The sequence below is a fragment of the Panthera pardus genome, unplaced genomic scaffold (genome assembly GCF_024362965.1).
Source record: "Panthera pardus isolate Hobbes unplaced genomic scaffold, ASM2436296v1 HiC_scaffold_4, whole genome shotgun sequence".
Lineage (NCBI taxonomy): Eukaryota > Metazoa > Chordata > Mammalia > Carnivora > Felidae > Panthera > Panthera pardus.
The window spans coordinates 12,519,544-12,546,943 of NW_026526969.1; the positions used below are offsets into that span (position 1 = coordinate 12,519,544).

The 27,400-nt window shown below is 51.1% G+C and overlaps 2 protein-coding genes across 2 annotated transcripts in view; both read left to right on the forward strand.

The window, feature by feature from the left end:
- RADIL (Rap associating with DIL domain) overlaps positions 1-27,400 on the forward strand; it is a 126,701-nt gene that overhangs the window by 74,552 nt on the left and 24,749 nt on the right.
- On the forward strand, positions 1,221-5,566 carry PAPOLB (poly(A) polymerase beta). Its single transcript, XM_019422529.2, has one exon. It carries the CDS (start codon positions 1,419-1,421, stop codon positions 3,342-3,344), a length of 1,926 nt encoding a protein of 641 aa, XP_019278074.1. The 5' UTR covers positions 1,221-1,418; the 3' UTR covers positions 3,345-5,566.

Below are 27,400 nucleotides of genomic sequence, written 5' to 3' on the forward strand. Positions count from 1 at the left end.
GATGTTGGTCTGAGTTGGTAGAAAACAAGCTAGAATCAGATTATCAGGAATATGAAGAGTAGGAACCGTTAGTTATAGAATATTAAGTAAGTTTAGTGTTCAATGAATAAAAGGTAGAAAGAAAACAGGAAAGAACAGAATGTCTTCCAAAGAGGCTGGAAAGATTTGGAAAAGAACAAGATAATGCTTCTGGTGATTAAAGCTGTTAAGTATTGAGGGGGACCTGGGTGGCTCAGTTGGTCAAGCACTGGACTCTTGGTTTCGGCTCAGGTCATGATCTCTCCGTTCATGGGTTTGAGCACCACATGGGGCTCCATGCCATCAGCCCAGAGCCTGCTTGAGATTCTGTCTCTCTCCCTCCGCCCCTCTCCCACTCGTGTGTGCGCACTCCCCCCCCCCCCCCCCAAAATAAATAAACTTTAAAAAAGTATTGAAATGGATACTTCAGTGACGGCTTAAACAGCAGACTAACTGCAACTGAATCAGAGAACTGAGAGGTAGACCCGGCATCACCCGGGAAGAAAGGGGAGGCGGGAGACATGGAGAGCCCAATGAGAGAGTCCGTCACGTGTCCGCATGACGCGCGTCGGTGGTGGGGAGGGCCTACTCCAAGGACAAGCCTGAGAATCTTCCTGGGGTCATGAAACGAAAACCGCGCATCTTACGGTTCAGAAATCACCGTGTACGATAAGATAAGGGAAAAGTTTATCCCTCGACACCTGGTGGCGGCATCGCAGGACGTGGAGGGCAGGGAAGATTTGTATCGCTGCCAGAAAGACAGGTGAGCGGGTCGGCCGGACTGCAGACCTCTCAACAGAAGCCGTGGAAAGCAGAGGCGGCGCGGAGGACCTTCAAGGCTGCAAAGAACAGAACCGTCGACCCCGAGGTGCCGACACCGCTAAGCCCCCAGGCAGGCACCTGGCCACGGAGGACGCAAAGGGACGCTTGGCAGCAGCGGACCCTGGCTGCGAGGCGTTTCTGAAGGACGTGCGTTAGGGCGGAGGCCCCCCGGAAGCTGCTCCTGGAGAGGAAGTAGATCTGAGGTGCGAGGCCCTGGAGACCCAGGCGGTAGATGGTAGGTGTGCGTAAACGGTACTGACGAGGCGCAGTACCCTGCCCGCCTGCGCTGCCCCCCCTCCCCCGCGAAACTACAACTCCCGTGGGGCTCTGCGCGCCGCGCAGGCGCCGTGGCATGGGTGGCCTGCGCGGCCGTTCTAGAACGCCGCGCCGAGGGCCCCGGCGCCATGTTGGGGCTGAGGGGAAGGCAGAGGAGCGCTTGAAGCGGCGGGAGCGGAGAGGGAGCGGGAGCGGGTTGGACCCGGGCCGGCAGGAGCCCCGCCCCTCCCGCCTCAGCGGATCATGACCCGGGCGGAGGTCGCGGTGGCGGGGGAAGTGGCGTGGCGGGGCCGGCGCTAGAGATGATGCCGTTTCCGGTGACGACCCCTGGATCACAACAGACCCCGCCGCCGCCCAAGCGCTGTGGCATCTCCTCCCCCGTCAGTTTAGCGGCCCCCAAGGAGACTGACTGCGTACTTACCCAGAAGCTAATCGAAACCCTGAAGCCCTTCGGGGTTTTTGAAGAGGAAGAGGAACTGCAGCGCAGGATTTTAATTTTGGAAAAATTAAATAATCTGGTAAAGGAATGGATACGGGAGATCAGTGAAAGCAAGAGCCTTCCGCAAGCTGTAATTGAAAACGTTGGCGGGAAAATCTTTACGTTCGGCTCTTACAGGTTAGGAGTACACACGAAAGGTGCCGATATCGATGCGTTGTGCGTTGCTCCAAGACATGTTGACCGAAGCGACTTTTTCACCTCGTTCTATGATAAATTGAAACTACACGAAGAAGTGAAAGATTTAAGGGCTGTTGAGGAGGCGTTTGTGCCAGTTATTAAACTGTGTTTTGATGGGATAGAGATTGATATTTTGTTTGCAAGGTTGGCGCTGCAGACCATTCCAGAAGATTTGGACCTAAGAGATGACAGTCTGCTTAAAAATTTAGATATTAGGTGCATAAGAAGCCTTAACGGTTGCCGGGTGACAGATGAGATTTTACATCTAGTACCCGACATTGACAACTTCAGGCTAACTCTGAGAGCTATCAAATTGTGGGCCAAATGCCACAATATCTATTCCAATATATTAGGTTTCCTAGGAGGTGTTTCCTGGGCCATGCTAGTGGCAAGAACTTGCCAGCTCTATCCAAATGCAATAGCATCGACTCTTGTACGTAAGTTTTTCTTGGTGTTTTCTGAATGGGAGTGGCCAAATCCAGTGCTACTGAAAGAGCCTGAAGAACAGAACCTTAATTTGCCTGTGTGGGACCCAAGAGTAAATCCCAGTGATAGGTACCATCTTATGCCCATAATCACACCAGCGTACCCACAGCAGAACTCCACATACAATGTGTCTGTTTCAACAAGGATGGTCATGATTGAGGAGTTTAAACAAGGGCTGGCCATTACACACGAAATTTTGCTGAGTAAGGCAGAGTGGTCCAAGCTTTTTGAAGCTCCAAGCTTCTTTCAAAAGTACAAGCATTATATTGTACTTCTAGCAAGTGCACCAACAGAGAAACAACATCTAGAATGGGTGGGCTTGGTGGAATCAAAAATCCGAATCCTGGTCGGGAGCTTGGAGAAGAATGAATTTATTACTCTGGCGCATGTGAATCCTCAGTCATTTCCGGCTCCTAAAGAAAATCCGGACAGGGAAGAATTTCGCACGATGTGGGTGATTGGGTTAGTGTTAAAAAAGCCGGAAAACTCTGACGTTCTCAGTATTGATCTCACCTATGATATCCAGTCTTTCACGGATACGGTTTATAGGCAAGCAATAAATACTAAGATGTTTGAGGTAGATATGAAAATTGCTGCAATGCATTTAAGAAGAAAGGAACTTCATCAACTACTACCTAGTCAAGTGCTTCAGAAAAAGAAAACCCATTCAGCGGAAGGTGTCACTTTGACAGCTTTGAATGACAACAGCCTTGACTTCTCTGTAGACAGTGAAGACGGCATGTCTGTGCCTTCACCTACGAGCATTATGAAGACCGGCCCAATGACTGGCAGCTGTCAGGGCAGAAACAGTCCTGCTCCTGCTATAATGGTGGCATCTGTGACCAATGTACAAGTTACTGAAGTCTCCTTGCAACAAGTGAATCCCAGTGAAAGCTTGGGTGCGTCGGGGGAAAGCATTCCTCAGACCGCCTCACAACCAGCCCTTTGTCCACCACCAAAGCCCACAGTTGCCAGAGTTGTTTCTTCTACACGTCTGGTAAATCATCCACCCAGGCCTTCAGGGAGCACTGCAACAAACATAGCTAATCCTATAGTGGGAGTCTAGCAGACATTCTCACCTCAGAAAGGACCAAAGAAACTAAAAGAAGAGGAACAATCTCCTAAAGAGACAGTATAACTCCACTAGAAACCATTCAGATAGTGGCTGGCCCATCTGGAAAACATCCAGTACAGAACTTTTCAGTATCTCTGCTCTTCCTGCAAATCCTGCTCCTGTTACCAAGAATTCAGTAAGACAGACTGAACTGACAAAAACAACCTCCAGGGTCCATAAACAATATCTGCCAACTCAACCTGTCGTCTTCAAATGCCACAGGAAGAGAATGAAGGATACCGAACGAGATTTGACTCAAAATAGATTTAGCCTTATTTGGTAACTTCCTTTACTTGGCTAATCTTGATCAGAAGTCCAGGTTAGTAGGTGAAGCTAGAACTGTTATTAATGTGTCAGCAGCAGTTGTAGTAACTATTTGAAAGGACTAGTGCCCATAAAGAGAAAAAAAAAAAACAACCCCTTCAGCTGGCAACCCCATGCCTGACATCTGGACTGGATTTATGTTTGATGCATTGTCGGGGAAAATTTGCAATACAAATTGGTATCAGAATTCCTTATACTGACGATGCACTTTATGTATATTTCTATTAGAAAGTAGAACTAATTTTAAGTTTTCCAGCTTGATGAATTCTAGTTTTTTCCTGAAGAGTTTTCTTCATTATTAATCGTCAGATGGGATGCCGTTATGCAGTGTGTACTAAACTTCAGAACAAGTGTAAAAGTACATCCAATGCGGTCTCTGTGAGGTAGCCATAACCCTTTAAAAGTGAAATGTCAACGCATAGGGTATATATTTGACATTGAGGCAGTAGACAGTCTTTGGTTTTGCTGGGACACAATCAAGAAATGATATATTGGTTTTATCTGTACGATTGTTTTAGAGTGCATACAATCAGCAAACAGCAAATACAGTCTCAGAGCTAACAAAACTCCCTAGTCTCTTGCCCTTAATCATTTTTCCTCAAACAGAAAAGCTTTTTGCCTCTCCCCTCACCCCAACTCCGTTCTCTTTGCTTGTATGCACAAGGTATGCTTGTATGTAGATTCATGAAAATACCTGGAATGCTAGTATATTCTTAACCGTGATATGAAGCCAACAGTCCTGTGGCCTCATGGCACAAAACACTGGATTTTGGCTCCATGGCTAATATTTTACTAAAACTTTCCTAAAAGTAGCGAATTGGGAGACACGTTATTGGCCCTGGATGGCTCAAACGAGCACTACGTATGACAAATTTTGTATGCCCCACAGACTATCTGTTTGTGCTAAAGTTAATTTCCAACTTTAACATGTAAGCGAAAAGCCATTTCCCCCAAATATTTAAACCAATTTTTATTTTTAAAGGACTCACTAAAATTCATCAGTTAATTTTTACATGTTAAGATGTAAAAAATAATTTCTAGCAAGCACTTGACATCTAGTCAGCTTTCTGTTTTTGTTTTATTCTATAAGAGATTAGGAATACCTTCCTTAAATTAAAAAAAACAAAAGGCCACTCATAATTAAGCAGCAGAACATCCATGTTTAGGAAACATGAATGGCCCAGATGTAGATGAATGGAAACGTAGTCTGCCTTAATCTGGACACAGTGAGCCTGACAGGTTTTCCAGTTAGCCTGTCCTGATTCCGGCCTCCCCCAGCCGTGTCCCTTTCTACCACACGTGCATTTTTCATACTCAACTATAATTTCTTACGCCCTTCCCCTGTCCTTCTAGATTCACTTTCCAAGGTTGGATTAGTCTTCCCTTTAGGCTCTGCAGTAATTGAGGATTTCTTTTCACCCTTACTTTGTGATGTCAAGTACACAGCGTTCCTGGTTTCCACGTCTGCCCTGTCAGGTCCTTTACCCTTCCGGCACACTAGGTCAGGTGGAGTGTGCACAGTAACTCTGTATTTCAGGTAGCTGTGGGGTCGGGTTGGAATTGCCAGGCACGAATTTAGTCTTGTCATTTTGTTAACACATAGGGGAAAAGTAGTTTATTAAGTGTTTCATGTAACTATAATTAACCAAGCTGGAAACTGGGAACTTTCTAGTTTTCATTACCTGAATATTGGACTAGTTTGGTTTTTTTTTCACATGATGTACGTAGTGTCTCATGATTGGAGTTTGCTTTGTTTTATAGCACCTGTACCCCTTGTATTTTTCGAGCACTATTTTGAAAACAGATGATGTATTTCTCCATTAAAAACAATAAAAATAAATAGCAAAGAAGCAAGCAGAGGGGTTTAAATCTGACAGAGTTCAGATGCTCTTACATCGCTGCGGAGGAGGATAAAGACACTGAGGAGATTTTTTTACTTTAATAAGGCTAGAATTGATGTTACAATGTGAGGGGAACATTTGAAAGAGTTAAAACTTCAGTAAGGTAAAAAATGGAGTGAAAAAACTTGAATCAAAAAAAGGCAGGAAAGGGGCGCCTGGGTGGCTCAGGCTCTTGATAATAGGCTCAGGTTGTGATCTCACGGTTGTGAGACTGAGCCCCGCATCAGGCTCTGAGTGGGGCCTACTTGGGATTCTCTCTCTCCTTCTCTCTCTGCTCCTCCCTGCGCTCTCTCTCTCTCTCTCTCTCTCTCTCCCTCTCCCTCTCTCTCAAAATAAACGTAAGCAAAAAAAGGGGGACAGGGGAAAGAAAGGGGGAGGAGAAGTATAGAAAAAGATAGGTAAAAAGAATATAGTGTATAGTCTACGATGGTAGAAATGTAACCAAATAAATACACATCGCCGTATATAACAAACGGACCAAACTTTCTGACTAAAAAGGTCCGGATGCATGGGAAAACTGAGTGCAGCCGTGTGCTAGTTATGAGAGACACATCCAAAATATAAGACATAAAAGAGTGGGAAAAAAATATGCTAACAACAAGAAACTGTTATAGTGATGATATCATCCAAACAGATTTCAGAGAAGTAATTACTAGGGACAAAAGTGACCACTGCTTTAATGATGCCGATACATTTAATTAGTAAGTGATGTACCAGGAAAATAGAGCAATTTAAAACTCATTTGCATCTGATAAATTAGCCTTAACATAAAGTAACATCACAAGCAAGGATTAGGAGAAATTGCCAAAAGTGTTGTTGTCTTAGATTTAAAAATGGCTCTTTCATTAATTGATACCAAGCAGACCAAAAAAGAAAACAAAAACCAAAAAAAAGAACTAGGGAAACCGTTCTGAACACAACAGAGGCTGGCAAGCTTTTCCTATAAAGGGCCAGAGAGTAAATATTTTCAGCTTTGGGAGGCCATATGGTCTCTGTCTCACCTACTTAACTCTGCCGTTGTGGCGTGAAAGCAGCCAGAGACAATACGTAAACAGATGGCCGGGGCTTGGATTTGTTACCCATCCCCCTGGCCGGCGTCTGTCATCCCTTATCTGTTGGACATTTATTCCAGCACCCTCCACCCAACAATTGGAAAGTGCATCTTACTCTCAAATAAACATTGGGATGTGTAAAAGTTACCCTCCTACTTGATCGGAAAGTAAGATTCAGCATATTGCAAATTACCGGATTCATAGAGCATGTTCTCTGACTACAAAACCGTTTTTTTTTTTATTCAATAACAAAAAGCATAGAGAAGAATTTCCTGAGGAAGACACACAAAAAGCTCAAACCACGAAGAGACGGGTGAATCTCTTTAATTGTATTAAATAATGAACAGTGATAAGTGAAAAATAGGCTAACACGGGAAGATTTTATAATATATACAACTGACAAATGATTACTGTCTGGAATAGATCAAGGATGCCAGGAACAAGCTGTTTAAGAAAATCAGCTCGATAAAACACGGGCAAAAAAGCACATAGCCGCCTCAGAAGAGGAGGTAGGAATAGACAGGAAGTACAAGATACCCCATCGCATTAGCAGTGAGGAAACATGAATTAAGAGCATAGAAGGTAGGTCTAGGGGCACCCGGGTGGCTCAGTTGGTTCAGCTCAGGTCACGATCTCTCGGTTCGTGAGTTTGAGCCTTGAGTCGGGCTCTGTGCTGACAGCTCAGAGGCTGGAGCCTGCTTCGGATTCTGTGTCTCCCTCTCCCTGCCGCCCCCGCCCCCCAGAAATAAACAACAAAAAAAGAGAGTCTAACAACATCCAGGCTGTGGAGGAGGAGGAGGGGGGTGCTCCAAGAGCGCTGTGAGAGCCGGAAGTACCTTGTCCCCCTTGGGAGCCGTGGGAGACCATTTGGACTCATCTGGCACCATTGGCCGGCTTGCGTGCCTCTGCCACCATACTGTGGGGCACCGATGTGCTTCATTTTACTGGTCCCCCGAGCCTTCGAGGAGCCATGCTGTGGGCCCCCTCTGCAGCTGCATGCAGAACTCTGCACACCTCCACGTCACCTCCGGTGTGCACGTAAATGTCACGATCTGCGTATGTCATGGTGTCAGAGGAAGCCTTCTCCTGAAGACTGTCCCATGGGTCACCAGGGCACGAGTACAGGGGTGTCGGTATCAGCATTTTGTAATAGCTTTAGAGCTTGAAATAACCCAAAAACCAAAAACGGAGGGACGGATAGTGTTGTGTTCATGCAATAAACGGTACGGAGCTGCGAGTTTACATGAACCACAGCTACGTACATCAACATAGGTGTGTCTCGTACGGTTGAGGAAAAAAGCAAACGGCGGAGAAATAGTGTGATATAAGCAAAACAGAGCAGTGTAACTTGGGGTTACCAAAATGTGTGGTCTAACCATCAATGAAAAATAAGGGAATGTTGAACGTAGAATCCAGAATAGGGGTTCCTTTTGGCGGGGTGAGAGCTGGGGAGCAGGCGGGGAGGCGTAGTTTCGAGAACACAGGGAGCCTGGAAGGGTTCCGCCTTTTTCAAGCTGGATGGTGGATGAAGTGGGGTGCATTTTATTATTAGTCTAAATTATAAATGCTTTCGTATAGGTGAAATCTTCCATGATCAAAAAACCGGTCCCAAGTGGGGTCTTGGCAGCCTCTGTATTAATTAGGAACTGCATTTGGCCAGGTAACAGTCGCTGAACTCAATGCAGGTTTCTTTTCTTTGGCGATACAGCAGTGGTAGGTTCAGGGCCCATAGGGTGGCTTTCCAGGTCACCGGGGACCCGTGGCTCCTTCCGTGGCCGGCCCTCCCCGCCATTCCAGTTCACGCCTTCGGGCCGGAAGATCCCCTCAAATGCAGGATGCTTGCGGGGCCGCTGCCATCACATCTGCCTTTAGGGCAGGAAGGCAGGAAGAGGGGGCCAGGCAAAGGTGTCTCCGCAAACCGTGTGCTCCTTCCGCGGCGCTTTCCTAGAAGTCCCGGCGGGAACATTCCCTCATCTCTCGCTGACTGCGCCTTAGCCGCATGGCCACGCCGGTCTGCAAGAGAGACCCGGAAAGGTGGTTTTTGTGACTGGGCACATTGCCTCGTCGTTCCTCACGTCATGCCGTTAGAAAGGCGGAAAGAATGGATACTGACAGGCAGTGATAGCCGACTCTTACACAGCCCTCAGATATATACAACTTCAAACACGTCCAAGCAGCTCAGGGATCCGAGACTTGAATGTGAATCAGAACTTGGGGGAGGCAGCTGATCTGGGATTTAGAGGAGGGCTGAAGCTTTAAATGCTCATACGAGAAAATAAAGACTGAAAACCAACGAGCTACCTGCCTACTTGATTAGGTCAAAATATATATCTAATGAACTCCGCGAGAGAAGACAGGAAACAATATAGAGCAGAACACATGCAGGAGAGAGGATCAATAAAATGAAAAGTGGTATCTTTGAAAAGACTACTCAAAACTGGCAAGACTGAGGAGGAAAAGTCAAGATGGGACATAAACAATCTCAGGTGTAAGAGGGGATAGCGACAATTACACTAGGGGTTTTTAAAAAAGGGGGCGCCTGGGTGGCTCAGGTCACGATCTCACGATTTGTGGGTTCCAGCCCCGCATTGGGCTCTGTGCTGACAGCTTGGAGCCTGGAACCTGCTTTGGATTCTGTGTGTGTGTCTCTCTCAAAAATATATTTGTTTTAAAAAAGGATCTTACAGATAGCTTTTTGCTAGTAAATTAAAAAACTTAACATGAAATGGGCAACCTCCTAGAAAAGATACAGCCTACCAGAACGCACTCAAGAAAGGCAAAAACTTGAACGGTCTCCTCGACAGTGTGTGTGAGCCATTCAAACGTGCACCCAAACCAGACAGAACCGTGAAAACACCAGCCCCGAAGGCTGTCCAGGCCAGTTCTTCCTCATGCTCAAGGACAGATTATTCCAACACTGCACCTCAGACTATTCCAGAGAACAGAAAAAGCAGCAGCAGTTTATGAAACCAAGAAAACCTTCGTATCAGAACCAGAGAAGGGAAGGACGGGAAACGAGGGAGGGCCTCCCGTAGGCTCTCTTGCGTGGCGAGCCCAGGGCTTTGATTTCTCGCGGTACCACGGTTCTCTTTCCCAGGAACCAGCTAGGGTTTTCCCAGACAAGAACAACTCCTGCTTCTGGGTTCTTTCCTTTCAGATTTTGGCCTAATGGTTTCTTTCGCTGTCGTTTATGGCTCATACGGCCAGTGTTGGTTGTTTTCAGTGGGAATGTTCAGCTGACTAGTCCTGATTAGACCGCTGGATTTTAGGGAACGAGCACTTCTCTTAACGCTAACAATACACTTGCTTTTAACTTTACATAAATGAGTTCACATGATGCAAACATTTTTTTCTTTACCATGGCGTTCTGCTCTCTGCCATATCAGTGCCTCTGCCGTTCTGACCCCTCCTGATGTCGTGTTGACATCCTAGTACGTGCATGTATTAGTTTTCTCTTGCCATATGATAAATTACCACAAACACGGCAGCTTTAAACGACACACACTGCTCAGCTCACGGGTCAAGTCCGCGTGGCCTGGCTGGAGTCTCCGGGTATCGCAAGGTTGAATCCGAGGTGTCAGCCAGGCCGAGTTCTTGTCAGGAGGCTCAGCCTTACTGTTGGCAGAGTTCAGCTCCTCGTGGTTAGAGGACTGGGGTTCTTGTCCCCCTGCTGGAAACCCTAACCACCCCCCTCCCCCCGCCTTCAGGCCAACAGCGTGGCATTGGCTACTCCCTTCCGCCAGTCTTTGACTTCCTCACCACTCGTAAAGGCTCATGTGCTTAAAGTAAGCCCACCTGGGTAATCTCCCTTTCACTGACCCAAAGTGAACTGATTAATGAAACGAGTTACATCTGCAAAAACCTCTTTTGCCATAGAAAAACAAAGCCTCAACGGCGGCACGATGGCTTCCACCTTGACAGGTCCCTCCCACGCCCTGGGGAGGTGATTACATGAGGGGCCGGTCTCGGGGGGCTCATCCTGGGCCGGGCCGGCCAAGACCCACAGCTACATCCGTGGGCAAAACGCTCCAGCCATCTCCAGGCCCCGCAGTCTCGTGCCGTTACGTATCCGTTCACGTCCAGATGCTCGTCATGTACAGAATCCGAGTCAGGTGTGGGGCGGGCGCCTGCGTATATCCATTAAGTGCGGCTCAGCTCTACCGCCGGAGGGCACAGTGCTCCCCACCCGCGGGCCGGTGGGACGGTTGGCTCCCCGCATGCAGTGGCCGGCCAGGTGCGGGACAAGAGTCGTGGCGTTCTGGGTCAGAAAGGGGGCAGTGGACGGCGAGAAGGAGTCGCTGGTGCAGGTGGAATTTGAAATGTGGCCGGGCGAGCCTGGCTGGGGGCCGTGGTGAGATTTCCAGGCCTGGGAACACTCTGCTGGCCGTCCTCTGGGCTCTGAGCCACTCTTCGCTTTTCCCGAAAGGCGGGACTCTTCTGCGTGTCGTCTTCTGCCTGCTGCCTGTGGAGAGCCTCTCTCCGTGCCGGGCTCCCTCCGTCCCTGCTCCGAGCTGCTCGCTTCCGAGAACCTGCCGGCTGGGCCAGGCGTGGATTCCAGGGGCGGCCGGCCATCAGACACGCCGCACCCAGGGACGCTCCTGAGATGGCCCTTCTCTCTTTGCAGCTTCTGCTGAGAGGTGAGGATGCCCTTAAGCTTCTCCAGGGCCCCTGATTTGGTTAAGAGAACCGACGAGCGGCACCCTTGGTCTCTTGAAAGGGTCTTCGTGTGGCCCGGCGCTCTGGCCTTCGGATCTTTCTGAGGCGCCAGGAGAGGGTTGAGCAGGACACCGGCCCCTCTCTCTGCGCCACCCTCAGACTCTTGGCCTCCTTTGTCGTCCGGAGACTGAGGATCTTCAGTCATCAGTCCGGGTTCCATTCTGATTCACAGCTCCTGGTGTTTCTCTCCCTCTTTGCCTTTTGGGACAGGTAACAGGAAAGCGGGTGGCATCTCCTGAGGGGTGTGCTCAGGCACATCAGTCACAAGTCCTGCTCCCGCATGACGGGCCCCCTTCCCGGGGTTTCCAGAAACACGCCCCCGTGTCCTTCTGAGCCTTTGCCACAGCCCCCTCGAAGTCCACACTCCCGTGACACACGATCCTGGTGTCTTCAAGGCGAGGTGCTCCTCACCTTTTTCCGGGCCCTGCCAACAAGCACACGGGTAGTGGCTTCAAACCACACCCTTTCAGTGTCTCACGGATTGAGTGTGTCGGGAGTCTGGCATGCGGTGGCTGGGCCCTCCACTCACTGGGTGGCTGTGGTCCCTACAGGAGCACGGGGTCCCTCAATCCCACATGGTATTGGCAGCGTTTGGATCCTTGGGGTTGCAGGACTGAAGTCTCCATCTTGTCTCTGCCTTTCCTTCTTGTTCCGCTGTATGTGGACCGGGGGCCCCTCCCAGCTCTGCAGCGTTCAAACCCTTGTCACACGTCAAATCTCTCTGATTTCTGTGACCAGCTGGAGAAAACGCTCTGCTTTGATGGCACTCGTGTGATTAGGTTGGGCCCCCTGGATTGTCTCTGTATGGTAAGATCAACCCGTCAGGAACCTTAATTACATCTGCAAAATCTCTTTGCCCTTGAACACAATCATGGGAGTAATCCCAGGAAGCGGAGATCGTGGGGTGGGGGTGGGGGGCGGTCATTTGAGAATTCTGCCTACCATAGTGACCTTGTCTAGTTTGCCTGCGCTTGGGTAAGCCTGAGTACACCTACTCAAACGTGTACTCACACAGGCTTTGATCAAAGTTTGTTGTTTTAGAAATGGGGCCACATCGTTTTCCTACCAAACTCCTTTGGGAGGTCTCTCCACATCTGTCAGAGTTCCCATTCACTCGTTTTAGGGATTATGGAATATTCCATGGTCTGGATGGAGCGCTATGTATATTTTGGGATCATTAAGAACACTTTTGCAAAACCTATTGCCATATATAATGTATTAACGCCGAATGTGTTAATAATTGCAAGATGGCCAGTACCTACTTTCGACTAACCTAAAAATCAGTGTTAAATTGAACACCGTGCCTTAATAATTGCTTAGGATTCTTAGTTTTGTACTTCCCTGAAGAGCTCTCATAAACGTAAGGGTTTATTTAATCACGGACTTTCATCTCTCTTAGTTTCATGCATACATGAGAAGACAAACACGAGTGAAATAAATCCAGTGTCTAATTCCCCTTCTCCACTCCGGGCTGTCCGCGCCCACGTGCCCTCGGGAACACGCGGGCGCACCCTTTCTGAGGAGAAGCCTCCGCTGTTAGCTCTGCGATTTTCTTTCTTTTTTTTTTTTTTTTAATTTTTTTTTTCAACGTTTTTTATTTATTTTTGGGACAGAGAGAGACAGAGCATGAACGGGGGAGGGGCAGAGAGAGAGGGAGACACAGAATCGGAAACAGGCTCCAGGCTCCGAGCCATCAGCCCAGAGCCTGACGCGGGGCTCGAACTCACGGACCGCGAGATCGTGACCTGGCTGAAGTCGGACGCTTAACCGACTGCGCCACCCAGGCGCCCCATCTCTGCGATTTTCTTCCCAGCCGTGGGCATGAAATTCTGCGAGTTCGCACACAGCAGCCAGCGGTCACGTTGGCTCTTCAAGTAACCCTTAAGCGACTGAAAGACTGTAGCGCCGCCCCCTGCCCCCCTGCCCCGCCCCCGGAGGGAACAACAACCAAGTTTCCACCTCACGGCCGCCACCTGGCTGGCGTCCATATGAATGTGGGATGCTTTCCAGTTTCGAAGATGCAGATAACGTCGGGGATTTAAAATGTAGAGGACGGATGACGTATTCCCCCTGCGTGTGCGTGTTCATTCATTCCTTCCTTTAGTAGCTGCAACAGGATGCACATTGAACGTTTACTTTTCAGCAAAGTCACATGGGTGCACAGCTTCCCGTCACTGATTAAAAACAGCCAAGCCTCACGCCGGGCCCCAGCCTGCGCTTCTTCCCGATGTTTGCGATCCTCCGAGGGAATCGTTTTCATCTGTGAATGATTTTTTTTTTTTTTTTTTGTCACTTATTTCCAAAGCTTAAAACAAGAAGCTTACCCTACAGTGACTTGATTTGTTAAATTTCGGGCGGAGCTAGGGATGTCCCACCATGGGGATGGGAATGGCCCTCGTTAAACCATCCAGCTCCGGTGGCCCGTGCTCTCGGTGCGCACGGGGCTGGGGCCGGGTTAGGCAGCGGGGTGTACGTTGCTTCGGCCAGGTGTGGCTTTTCACAACTGAAGGTGGGTCTGTACAAGGGTTACTTTTCCTGGCGGTCCCACCTTTAGTTTCTTGCAAGTGAATTACTGTTATCGTTGTTTGTTTTCTCTTTCTGTCCGTGCTTCTCACGAATCCAGTTTTCCCCAGCCCTCTGCCAGTTGTCCTGCTTCAGGATGCTCAGCTATATGGTGCATTTTATCAATTCCAGCGTTTTTGGGTCCGCTGCCTCGCTTCAGTCTGGGCTGGCTGCCCCTGAAGGCTGCTCTTAGCTGTCATTCCCTTGGCGTCTCTCTGGGGAAGGAGCCCCTGGTTTTCGCTGTCCCTTCCTCGTTCTAGGTCCCCCCCCCCCCCACCTCCCGTCCTGGTGGAGTCTCTCCCCGGTGGCTTCCTGAGAAAGTGCACCTGGGAATTAAAATTGCTCAAGACCCTGTATGTCTAAAAAGATCTTTATCCTACTTTAACGCGTGATTAATAGTTGATATGGGTGTGGAGTTTTAGAATCAAAGCAACTTTCTTCCTAGAAATTTGAAGGTGTTGGTCTGTTTCCAGTAACTTCCAGCGCCCCCCGGGGGAGCTGCTAGACGTTGTGCTTCCTCACCCCTCATGTTCAGTCGCTTTTTTCTCCTTCTGGAAACCTCTCATTTCTCTGTGCTGCTCCCTCCCAGCCTCTCTCGGAAGAGCCAGGCTGTGTGCCTTGGAAGGGGTGTGCTTCCACTCTGGTGTGAGTCTTAACTTCTTATTTAAAAAAATTATGGTCGTATCTGTTACCATATTTATTCAGATTATACCCAATTGCATATTTTGACCCTTCGTGTGTTTTTAACCTCTCTTGTGTGTTGGACTTCTAATGGGCCATTTTAATCTAAAAACTCAGGATCTGAAAAATTAAGAATTCCGTTCTGAAAAATTATGTTATTCCTTTGACGATTTCTTCGGGCTCTTCTGTTATTCAGGTTCTGGATCTATTTTTCTGATTTTTCGGTCTCCTAGTTTCTCTTCTTTGTCGTTTTGGTCTACTTGCAAAGCAGTTTCCTCAACTGCCTGTTCCAACCTGCGGGGTCAGCGTGGGGACCTGATTCCAGAGCAGTGGCGGGGGAGGGGGTGAGCCCTTCTCTGGGGTCAGGATTCCTAATGGAAGGTTAAACCTGAGACCGCTCAGCTCTGGCACGAGGATCGCCTTCTCCGGCTGGACCCAGGGGATGCCCACCTGGCGGGCCTAGAGCAGAAAGCGGTCCCCAGGTCTTTCTTGTCTGTGTGTGCTGTCACTGTGCGTGCCACGCGATCCTCCCTTGCAAAAGGGCTCAGCGCCATCTCGTCATGTCGGGGGAACCAGATAGGGCCTGGGGTTCAGAAAGTTCTTGCTTCTGCTGCCACACTGCTCTTGCTTTGCTGCAGTCCTGGGGGCTCTGTTTCTTTCTGTGACCAAGAAATGGCTTAAGCATTTTATCCACTCGGTTACCCGTTATCTTAATGAGGCGATTCCTTCTAGAGAGGGGATGTTCTTTCCTGACCGAGGCTTGAATTAACGTGAGAAGGTCCAAGGTTTACCACAGAAACAGTCCTGTCAGTGCTTTAAAATGTCATTTCTCTCCACTTAGAAAAATGACATTCCCATTGTTGAAAATTTGGAAATAGGGAGTATAAAGAAGAGAACAGAAATCACCTAAAATGTCCCCTTATTATTCCAGTCTCTTCTTATTATTGGATTTCCTACGCAATTTAAATCAACCTACATCCACGTCCTCCGTTTTCTTTAACTTAGTATATTTATTCATATTTTCATATTATGAATATAATTTTTTTTAAGGTTTATTAGAGTGCAAGTGGGGGAGGGGCAGAAAAGGAGAAGGGAGGAGAGAGAGAGAGAGAGAGAATGAATCCCAAGCAGGCTCTGCACCATCCATACAAAGCTTGATGCAGGACTTGAACTCATGAACTTTGAGATCATGACCTGAGCTGAAACCAAGAGTCGGACCCTTAACCGACTGAACCACCCAGATGCCCCTATAAACATAATTTCTTTTAATGTTTGTTTATTTTGAAAGAGGGAGTACACACACGTGAGTCGGGGAGGGACAGAGGGAGAGGGAGAGAGAATCCCAAGCAGGCTCCACACTGTCAGTGCAGAGCCCATCTCGGGGCTCGAATCCACGAACCAGGAGATCATGACCTGAGCCAAAACCAGGAGTTGGACGCTGAACCAACTGAGCCACCCAGGCTCCCCTATGAACGTAATTTTTAATGCCATTTGAATGAGTACACCTGATCGTTTCCCTATTGGATTTTAAGAATATTTCCCATTTTTTGGTGTATAAATAATGCTTATGTAAATAAACATCCTTGTACCTAAATGTTTGATTCCTTTTTTGATTATTTCTGTAGGACAGCAACTTAACAGTACCATTCCTTTCTGGAAGAATGGGACATTTTGGATACTGATATATCTTTAATACTGGTGTAGTTGGCATATCTCGATAGCTTTTTTTATTTTTATTTTTTTATTAAAAAATTTTTAAAGGCCTTATTTATTTTTGAGAGAGAGCTACAGACAGACAGCAAGCAAGCAGGGGAAGGACCAAGAGAGCGAGACACAGAAACTGAAGCAGGCTCCAGGCTCTGAGCTGTCAGCGCAGAGCCCGACATGGGGCTTGAACTCAGGGACCGTGAGATCATGACCTGAGCCGAAGTCGGGCGCTTAACTGACTGAGCCACCCGGATGCCCCTCGATAGCTGTTTTTAAAACCGGGGGCAGATTGGTGCCACTTTCCGTCCCACCAGCAGGACGTCCATTTCCGTATCTTAGCCATCACCTGTTTCCATCATTTGAAATACTGACTTGAAAGAGGGACGTCGTCTCTCCCTCCTGTAGGTTGTTTCCTGTAGTATTTGTGAGGCCGAACGGGTTTTAGGATGTTTATGAATGTTTATATTTCTCATTCTGTACCTGTCTCTGCTTTCCTCTTGATCGTGAAATACTTGAAGCCCATGAAAAGCAGATACAGAATAATACCGTGAACTATTTGTGTACCCACGACCCAGCTTAAGGAATGGGCTGCTCTGGACAGGGCCCCCCGGGGGACGTTGTTCCCTTTGAAGTTTTCCTGGGTACGTGGGGAGAAAGCTGGGGAGCTCGGGACATTTGCATTTTGCCTGGGAACCGAATCCCCGGGTCACTTTCAGGAAGGAAGCGTTCTGGGCGGAGCTCAGGGATGTGCTGTGGAGACGGCGCAGGGGCACGTGGAGGCTGCAGGGCCGGCGGTGGGTGCGGGTGGCGCTTGCCCGCCTCGGACAGCCTTCGAGTGACCAGGAAGGAGCCAGCAAGACTCCACTTGTCCCGGCAGCGCCCGGCTTTCAGAATCGCTGGTGTAGATGGTTACCATGCGTGGTCTCTGCGCCGTGTTCCTGGTTCCTGGTGTCCCCAGTGTCTCCGGCCGGCCCCTCTGCGGGCCAAGCCGCGTCCCCTGCGCCCTAGAAACGCAAGGCGGTGTGGTCGTGAGGCCGCGGCCGGGTGCGTGTAGCTGCCGCTGTGAAAGGGCCCGCGTGCGGGAAAGGGCGTGGAGCGCGACTGCTGTAGGGTCAGTGGGAGGGAGATCGCGAAGCGAGCACGGCCCGCTGAGCTATGCTCGTAGCGCCTGTGCTTCCCGCTTGCTTTTCTTGGGTGGACACGGATGGTCGCCTGCCCCAGGTCGCCCTGCCCCAGCCACCCACCCCCACCCCCGCAAGCCACCACTGTCCTGATTTCCTAATGCTCATCTGGTCCCTTTTCTCTGAGTGATAACACCCGCGTGTTTGCTCCTACACGACGGTTTCGCTTTACCTGTTTGGAGTATCGTTGGTCTTTGGGAAAAGGACTCCCTGAGACCCTTCCTCAGCTCTCGCACACGTCCTGAGCTCTCTACTGTGTCTGCTGAGATGCTCGTGTGGTTTGGTGTCTTATTCTATTGATTTGCTGTATTACAGTGATTGATTTACATAGGTGAAATCAACCTTGTGTTCCTGGGATAAATCCCACGTGCTCTTGGTGTATCATCCTTTTCCTATCTTGCTGGATTTGGTTCGCCTGTGTCTTGTTGGAGACTTTCATGTGTTTTCTTGTGATGTCTTTCTTCGTTCTTTTATTGGATGTCACGACTCTGTGAACTGGATTCTTCAGTCAGTCCTAGAAAATTCTCAGCTCTTTTCTTGTCAGATGTTGCCTTTGTGCCATTCTTACACCTCTCTTCCTGGAGCTGTCTTTAAACCCGTCAGACCTTCTCACTCTGTCTCTTAGCCCCTTTCATATGTTTTCTCTTTCTTGTCTCTCTGCACCACTTCCTGGGTAATTTTTTCTGACTGGTCTTTGAGTTCATCAGTTCTCCTTTCTGATATGTTTCGTGTGTCTGATACATTACATGGAAGCGATAGTTTCTGTTACTGAATTTTTCATTTCTACAACTTGAAGTTTGTTCTTTTTGAAATCTGGCGTCACTGTTTATAATTTACTGTTCTCTCCACATATTTCAAGGTGTGTTTTACTTTTTTACACAGGGCAGGCGTGGTTGTATATTTTGTGTATGATAATCTCAACACCTGGGCTCCTTTTCTTGGAAGGACACTTGTCATTGAAATAGAGCACACAGACAGAAAAGTGCACAGATTGTAAGTATGCAGCTCAGTGAATCTTCAAAAAGTGAGTGGACTGTGCAGCAGGCACCCAGGTCAGGAGACGGGGCGCTCCTGGGATTCGAGCAGGGCTCCCTCCTGGTCCCTCCTGACCGTGAGGCACCGACCCAACTGTCTTGACTCCTAACACCAAAGTTGGGTTTTTCCTCTTTTTGTATTTCCTACAAATGGAATCCTGTAATATCTACCTTCTTGTGCTTGGCCTTAATATCACCTTTGACAGATTCCCTGACTTTGTTGGTTATGGAAGAGTTCATGATCATTGCTGTATGCTATTGTGCATTCACATGAAAACACTCCAACTTGTGTCCCCATTCAGTTTTTGACGGACACTTGGGTGGGTTCCAGTTGGGGCTCAGTAGGAATCACGCTGCCGTGAACGTACTTGGGTCTGTCTTGTGGTGACGCGTGCATTTCTGTCAAGCTCACAACAGGGGGTACAGTCGATGGGCCAGTGAGTGTGCGTATGTGCTCGTGTAGGAGATACTGCTAACCGTTTCTCCTCTAAGTGCGTGTGCCTGTTGACACGCCCACCACCAGTGTGTAAGAGTTGTGACTTCCGTTTTCGCTCTCACACTTGGTGCTGCCTGTCTTTTCACTACGGCCCCTCTCACGGTTGTGTAGCAGTTATTTGTGGTTTTAGTTTGCGTATCTGATGACGAGTGAGGCGAATCACGTTCTCGTATGTTTAAACACCGTTTCGGATGTTCTTTGCGGCATCTGTTCGAAGCCCTCGCGTGCTTCTCTGCTGGGTCGTCTGCCCCGTTCCTAGTGATTTTGGGGACGGGCCCTTTTCCTGAGGGCTGTACCACAAATATCCCCTCCTACGCTGCAATTGGCCTTCACACGTTTTGAAGAGAAGTTCTTAATACGATGACTGGGCCAGTCAGCGAAGCAGAAACCACACCAGTTGGTGACGGGAACTCAGGCTGCGCCGTCCTGTGATGTCACCTCCAGTTCCCACCGGGCCCCAGTAACGGGTCAGGAGATGTTTCTAAAGGAAAGCGGAAGGTGTGCTCCAAACCGCTGAGGCTGGCCCCGGGCCCGTTGGCGCAGTCCGGGGGTATCGGCTCCCCGGGGCCGGAGCAGCGTGCCCGCAGCCCAGACTTGCTGCCCGTCTTACTCTTGCTCTGGGTGCCACTCAAATTTGGCACCCGTGGGCTCAGTAGTGCGCTGAGGGGTCACCGGGGTAGCGGTTCAGGGAAAGAGGCCCCCACGTGGAGCTTGTAGGTTCCTAGAGCCGGGGAAAGCCAGTCCCTTCAGACACAGCAGGACAGGCCGCTCCTCTTGGCAAGTAAGGCTCAGCTTGGATCGGGGGTTCAAGTGGCACAGCTTTGTCGGAGCCCATCCTGATGGCACTGTTCCAGGGTTTAGGGTCCTGCTCTTTCCCCATCAGGGCAAGTTTTTCCCAAACTTTCACCTGGGGAACTTGCTGAGGCTGTGAATTCGGTTTTCACTGTTATTCAGCAAGCCACACAGTTAAATTTTAGACCTGATTTTTAGGTTGACCCCGTGTATGCAAGAGTCAAATTATTTTAGGGTCCCTCTAGACACTTCCTTGTTCTCTGACCAGTGCAAGTATCACGCTTGAAGAGTTGCACTTGTCAGTGCACCCAGAAGCATCTGTGGGTGGTCTTCCCTTTGTGAGCAGCGCCTTCCCCCCATGTAAGAAATCTCTGTGTGCCCGAGGCCGTGAAGATCCGTTCCTGTGTTTTCTTTTAAATTCTTCATTGTTCTATCTCCACGGCTAGATCTATAGTCCATCTGGAGTTAATTTTTGTGAATGGTGTGAGGTAGGGGTCATGATTTTTTTTTTTTTTTTTTTTTCCATATGGAGATGCATTTGACCCGGTATCATTTACTGAGAAGATCGTCCTTTCTGCGTATGTGAGATTCTGTTCCAGGACTGTCGTTTCTGTTCCAATGGTCTACTGTCCTTATAGCACCACCACATTCTCTCAGTTACTGTAGCTTAGAATAGGCTGTTATCTGATAGTTCGAGTCTTCCCGCATCACAATTGATCTTCAAGGTTACCTTATACCCTTTGCATTGCCGTATACACTTATCAATTTGTACACACACATCTGCTGAGACCCTTCCAATGTGGGATCGCATTGAGTTTATACATCAGTTTAGAGAGGACGGATACCTTTACAGTCCATCAACTTGGTGTATCCTTCTATTCGTTAGGTCTTTAATTTCTGTCCATGGCGTTTTGTAGTTATCAGTGTTGGGGTCCTGCACATCTTGGGTAGACTTGTTCCTTCGTTGTTTCGTGTTTCTTGACACGATTATAAATGGCACCATTATTTTGACATACCCTTTTCTCACTGTTTCTTCCACACGAAAATGGTGAACGTGCACACTCACCATGTCTAGTCACCTTGCTAAATTCACTTGTTAGTTCTGATTGCTTGTCCATAGAGTGTTTTGCAGTGTCTTTTATTTATTTAATGTTTATTTAGTTTTGAGAGAGAGAGAGAGAGACCGACCCACACAGAGTACGAGTTGGGAAGGGGCAGAGAGAGAGGGAGACACAGAATCTGAAGCAGGCTCCGGGCTCTGAGCTGATAGCACAGAGCCCAATGCAGGGCTTGAACTCACGAACCACGAGATCATGACCTGAGCCAAAGTCGGACACTTAACCGACTGAGCCATCCAGGTGCCCCTCTTTTGAGATCTCTATAAACACAGTCAAATTGTCTGCAAAATAATTATAATCTTATTTCTTTCTTTTCAATTCTTGGACTTTCATTTGTTTTTCTTGCCTTAATTGTACTGGCCAGGACCTCCAGTCCAACGTTGAATGGAGGTGGTCATAGCAAGCATCCCCGTCTTATTCCCAAGGGGGTGGTGCTCCATGTACATTTGGTTTAGAATTTTCTTTGCCAGTAGTCAGACTGGTCCTGTAAAGCTAGGCTAACATATTCCCATCCACCCGCAGTCCCTTTATAGGGTTTGATGAAGTGGAATTAAATGCAAAATGCCCAGAGTAAGGCTGGCCAGGCAGTAGACAGGTGCTCACCAAATTATCTGTAAGTAGTTCTTTTTTGTGCATTTCGAATACAAAAAACTTCACGTTAACTTCAAGGATTGCTTGGTAACTCAGAGCGCTCCATTCTGTGTCTTTGCTAAAGTAGAAAAGGGTGTTGCAGTTAAAACGGACTTGCTCGAGGCAGGTGTCCCTCTGCATTTTGCAGCAGCTGCTGGAGAGTGTATTCAGCAGTGTATGCCCAACTTACTAGAGATCACTTAAAAGTAGTCAAATTCCCCCAATTCTAATAAAATTCCCTTACGCAGGACCATTCCGTTGCCCCATCAGTCTTTAGTCATCGATCAAAACCACATCTGAGAGACCACCAGCCCTGCGCATGCGCGGTGGGTGTAGGCAACACAGATTTTCCAAGTTGTACGTATTGTTTCAAACTCTGAGTCCCGGAGGGAAGAGCAAACAGGATTCCGAGGTAAAAAGCTACAGGTTAAATTTATTGTCCTAAACTTCGTGACGTTCAGGAAAGAGCTGTGTTTTTCTTTCCAGTGCTGTCCTGGAGCCAGCATCCAGCCCGTGGCCAGAGCTCCGGTGACAGCTACCAACTGTTTTCAAAATTAATTTTGCCACCCCTGGTATGCACAGAGTCCTGTCCTCTCCACCGGCAGAGGGGACGTCTGCACCAACCCGAGGTGGAGGGAAGAGGGGCTGCATTTAAAAGAGTTTGCGGCCCAGGGTGTACCCCACGCCGCTTCCTCCCCTGCCCAGATGGCTGCCTCACCCAGGAACGTCTGATCCAGGGGATGAAGAAACCACGGATTCCTGTCCTGCAGAGCCACCTGCTTGTGGGTTTAGTTCTGGGCAGGTGAGGGAGCTAGCTGGGGCCAGCGGCCAGGAAAGGGACGCGCGGAGCTCCTTTCTGTCACCGCGTCCATTGTGGCCGATCTCTACCTTCTCTCACTGTCCCTATCACGGCCACACCTCCTGCAGGTTAGGAGCCCCTTCCCAGTTCCCGGGTCAGAGCGAAGGGTTCAGGAGACGCACAGTGGACTCTGTGTGTCCCATCAGGGCCCGCGATTGACTTGTGATTCCTGTCGTTTCAGAATGTCCTCGCGTTGATTTGTCCTCTTAAAATGAGGAAAGTAGTCGCTTGGCTTCTGAGTCTGGTGCCTGTGTGCATTAACGAGTGTTGGGAGGCACCATGGTTCCCGCGTGTGTCCTGGGGAGGGGGGCGGGGCAAGGTGGTCCCGCGTGTGTCCAGCAGAGGTGCAGGAGGCCTCCGCAGGCGGGCTACCCGGACCCCTGCTTCCACTTCTCTTGGGCCGTGTTTCTGCTTTTTCACCAGAGCAGCTATGTAAGGGTGGAACGGGGAGCCCCATATCTGCCACCTTTCTGGGAGTTGACAAACACTTACCTGGAGAAAAGAATTAGAAATCCAAAACTCAAGTTAAATGGGTAGGTACTCAAGTAAGTTTAGCAAGCACTCGGCACATTTCTGCACCAGGGGCTTTGTCTGGGGACGGTGGAGGGGGAGTGCCTTCCCAGCAGTGGTCCAGAACCTTCTGGGCTCTTTTACAAAGTACAGACTCCTGGGTGTCCCTCAGACCTCTGGAATCAGGCCAGAACCTCTGGCCCCACTGAGCTCAGTTGCACCGTAGCAGGAACACGTGTGGATCGGCACGCCCGGCCCATCGCGGGGGGAGTGTGGTGGCAGACGGGGTCTATTCTGGCCCGCCAGCCTTGGAGGGCATCTCCTTCACCCGTGGGCACGGCCTGGCACTCTTGTGGGATGAATAGCTTCCACCTAGAGTACCGTGCTGTGACAGGCATGGACCCCATTGCCCGTCTGTTTCATTAGATCTCCTCTGCTGAGTGAAATCCCCGCCTGGGGGTGGCGGGGCTGCTGGGATGGCCTTGCTGGTGGCAGAGACCCCAGACATCCCCCACCCCACCCCCCATCAGGCTGCAGACCTGGCCGGCCTCTGCACCACAGGCTCCTTCCTCTCTGCTTCTCGGCCACATCACACCTGGCCCGGGCCCGAGCACCCTGCAAACGCCCACGCTGTGCAGGCCAGATCCACGCCACGCGTGCCTTTGAAGGTTTCTGGGGTACGTTTGCAAGGACTCTGCCCAGCTGTGTGCCACCTGTCACCCTCCACCCAGAAGTGAGGGCCTTCTTTCCAAGTTGGGCAGATCTGTCCTGGTTTTGCATAGTGCTCAGATGCCTGGATCTGATGATGGCAAAGCTGAACTAAAATCAGCTGGCAGCAGGGGAAGGTGACTGTCCCTGTGAGCACTCTGGGAGCCACAGGCCTCCTCGGAGCCTCTCGCTGGGGACGGTGCTGGTCTTCACCTCTAGTGGCCTTGTGAGGATGGGGCCAAGCCTGGAACTGCACCTAGGGCCACAAGGGGGCCGTGGTCATGTGCCTGGCGGTGGTGGGGGGGGGTGCCTGCAAGGTGTTTATGATTCTAAAAGTATAAAGAATGATGTAACTGACGCCCAGAATTGACGTACAATTTATTCATGTTGACTTGGAGTTTTCTTATATAAAAGACATGGCATATATACAAAGTTATATATAAAAATACACTCCGAGCCATTATGTTCTTTGTATTATATATATCCCCAGGCTCATTCTGTCCCCACCTATGACAGCCATTTCTTGAATTGACTGTGGGTCTTTTCTTTAAAAAAATTGTTTTTAAATGTTTATTTTTGAGAGAGAGAGACACAGCAGGAGTCGGGAAGGGGCAGAGAGAGAGGGAGGCACAGAATCCGAAGTAGGTTCCAGGCTCTGAGCTGTCAGCACAGAGCCCGACGCAGGGCTTGAACTCCGAAATCGTGAGATCGTGGCCTGAGCCGAAGTCAGATGCTTAAGTGACTGAGCCACCCAGGCGCCCCCACCCCCCATTTTTTTCTAAAGTTTATTTTGAGACAGAGCAAGCAGGGAGCAGAGAGAGGAAGACGGAGAATCCCAAGCAGGCTCTAGTCTGTTATCGCAGAGCTGGTTGTGGGGCTCAATCTCATGAACTGAGACATCGTGACCCAAACCCAAGTCGGACGCTCAATGGACCTACCTGCCCAGGTGTCCCTTCAATGATGTTTTATGTGCTTTTTAAGTGTGTAAAGAAATGGCCTCGTACCTTAAGTGTTAAACTGTTTTTCCACCCTCCTCGGGTGCATACTTGGCTCCCGCTTTTCCCCCGTGGCACCTTCATCCTGTGAACACATAGCTCCCACGGAGGTCGTGTGGCCTGCAGTGGCCGTCCTTGCACAGATGTCCATGCACGTGCGAGGGTTCTCCTGGTCGTGCCGTGAGCACGGCGTGTGTGGGGTCGTGTCGGGGTCGCGTCCGTGCAGGTGCGAGGGTCCTCCCGGCCATGGGCGCTTCACCCCTGACAGACTCCGAGCCGGCGTTCCTCAGCCCCCACCCTTCAACACTCCTGTGGCCGCCCCCGGACCCAGTGAGGAGACCCGGAGGCCAGACCACGCTGCAGTATTTGAAACTCCCTAGGAGGGTCTGTGTGCAGGCGGACAGTGGAGGGGGAGTGCCTTGGCAGCAGTGGTCCAGAACCTTGTGGGCGCTTTTACAGAGTATAGACTCCTGGGTGTCCCTCAGACTCTGGAATCGGGCCAGAACCTCTGGCCCCACTGAGCTCAGTTGCACCTAGCAGGAAGCGCTCCCTTCTGCAGGGAGGCCAGGGAAGCCGGCCCTGGGCCCTGGGCTGTCGACCCTAACCCTGGATGGAGGAAGAGCTTGGCGGCTGCATCATTTTGGATTGGTTTTTAAACGTTTCTTCTTCCGAGCATGGCCCGAGGTTGTGCCAGTGCTGCCACAAGCCCTGGGGTCTGTGGTGCTAAGAGGAGCAGGGGGGCAGGGCAGGTGGGGGGAGGAGCTGGCTTCCACCGGTGCCCACCAGCCCCCCCCCCCCCCATCCCCAGGTCCTTCTGCCCCTCCCACCCCCCTGCCTCCCCCCCTTCCTCCCCCCCTGCCTCCCTCCCCCTCTGCCCTCCCTGTCTCCTCCGGCCTGCTCTCCCCATCCCCGCCTGCCCCCTGACCCGCTGCTCCCCCGCTCCCCCGCCCCACCTCCCCCTCTGCCCAACCGCTCTTGCCTGCCAGTCGCTGGCTCTGCAGCAGGCACGGAGGAGCAGCGGGCGCCGGGCGGACGGCCTCGCACTGCGGCTCCGGCTGCACCGCCGGCCTGGCCTCCCGCAGACCCGGCCTCTTGCGGGTGCAGAGAAGCAGGCTTCGTCCTGGAAGGGCCGCTCTCGGGTAAGGCGGCACCCTCGCTCTGGCCGGCCGGGCTGCCTGCCTCACTTCCTTGGGCTCCGCCTGGTGTGCCTGGAACGGTTGTAGGAAGGCAGGCTCCAAGCGGGGGCGGGTGGGCTGTAGTGGGGGGGGGGGGAGTCGGGAGAGGGCTCAGAAAGAAAGCGCCGGGGTCAGCTCTGCTCACTGGCCTCCTGGGCTCCAGTTGGCTTCTCAGCTTTCCAGCAGCGTAGAAGAGTCTTTGGTGGCGGAGGGGGCGCAGGTGCACGAGTGAGTGTGTGGGCACGTGCGTGTGTTTGCACGCGTGTTTGTGTGCATGTGTGTGCTTTCGGACCTGGCCGTGTCAGGGGCGGGGGTAGCCTCGGAAAGGAGCAGCCATGCTGCTCTACACAGAGACCAGCCAGCTCAGGGGACTGGGGGGGTCGAGGGCACACAGACTGCTTCCTCCTTGTAAACTGGGGGGCGGGGGGGAAGGAGGCTGTGAATATTTCTTGTCTCAACTAATCACAGCACACACTCCGGTGCACATGCACCGTCCCCTCGCGCGCACGTAGGCAGCCCCCGCGCACGCAACCCCCCCCAGCGCCCTCCCCCCCCTCCGCACACACGCATGTGCCCCCCCCCGCACACACGCACGCGCCCTCCCTGCACACACACACACGCACTCACCCACCCCCCCACGCGCCCTCCCCCCACCGCATACACCAGCACGTGCCCTCCCCCCCACACACGCATGCACCTTCCCCCCTGCCTGCGCCCTCTCCCTACAGCACGCACGCGCTGTCCGTCCCCCCCGCACACGCACGCCCTTCCCCCCGCACACGCACGCGCCCTCCCCCCCGCACACACACGCGCCCTCCCCCCCACGCACGCGCCCTCCCCCTACCGCACGCACAAGCTCTCCTTTCCCTGCACACACGCACGCGCCCTCCGTCCCCCGCACACGCGCCCTCCCCCCCCCCCCGCACACGCGCCCTCCCTCCCCCGCACACGCGCCCTCCCTCCCCCGCACACGCGCCCTTCCCCCCCCCACACGCCCTCCCCCCTCCCCACACACGCCCTCCCCCTCCCCACACACGCCCTCCCCCTCCCCACACACGCCCTCCCCCCCGCACACAGCCCTCCCTCCCCGCACACAGCCCTCCCCCCCCACGCGCCCTCCCCCCCCACACACTCTCCTCCCGCACACGCGCCCTCCTCTCCTGCACATGCACGCGCCTTCTGCCCCGCACGCGTCCTCCCCCCCCCCCCCCGACACACGCCCACGCACCCTACCCCCTGCACACACGCCCTCCCTCCCGCATGTGCCCTCCCCCCACACACCCGCACGCGCCCTCCCCCCCCCCCCCCCCGCACACATACACACACACACAGAGGCATCCCCCCATACACACACACCCGTAGGAGCCTGGCCGTACACACACACACACACACACACACACACACACACACACACACACACGGGTGGCCTGGCAGGGCTTTAGGGACAAGCCCCTAGGTGGCCCAGGGGAAGTGAGGGTGGCAGTGGGTTTGGCGTCCTGAGGGGAGGGCTGCCGGGTGGCTGGTCCAGGTGGGTCACTGGGTTCCCATGGGCGTCTCTGGACATGGA

What these genes read in the sequence shown, in the direction of transcription:
- PAPOLB (XM_019422529.2), top strand. Translation starts at nt 1,419, where the DNA reads ATGATGCCGTTTCCGGTGACGACCCCTGGATCACAACAGACCCCGCCG.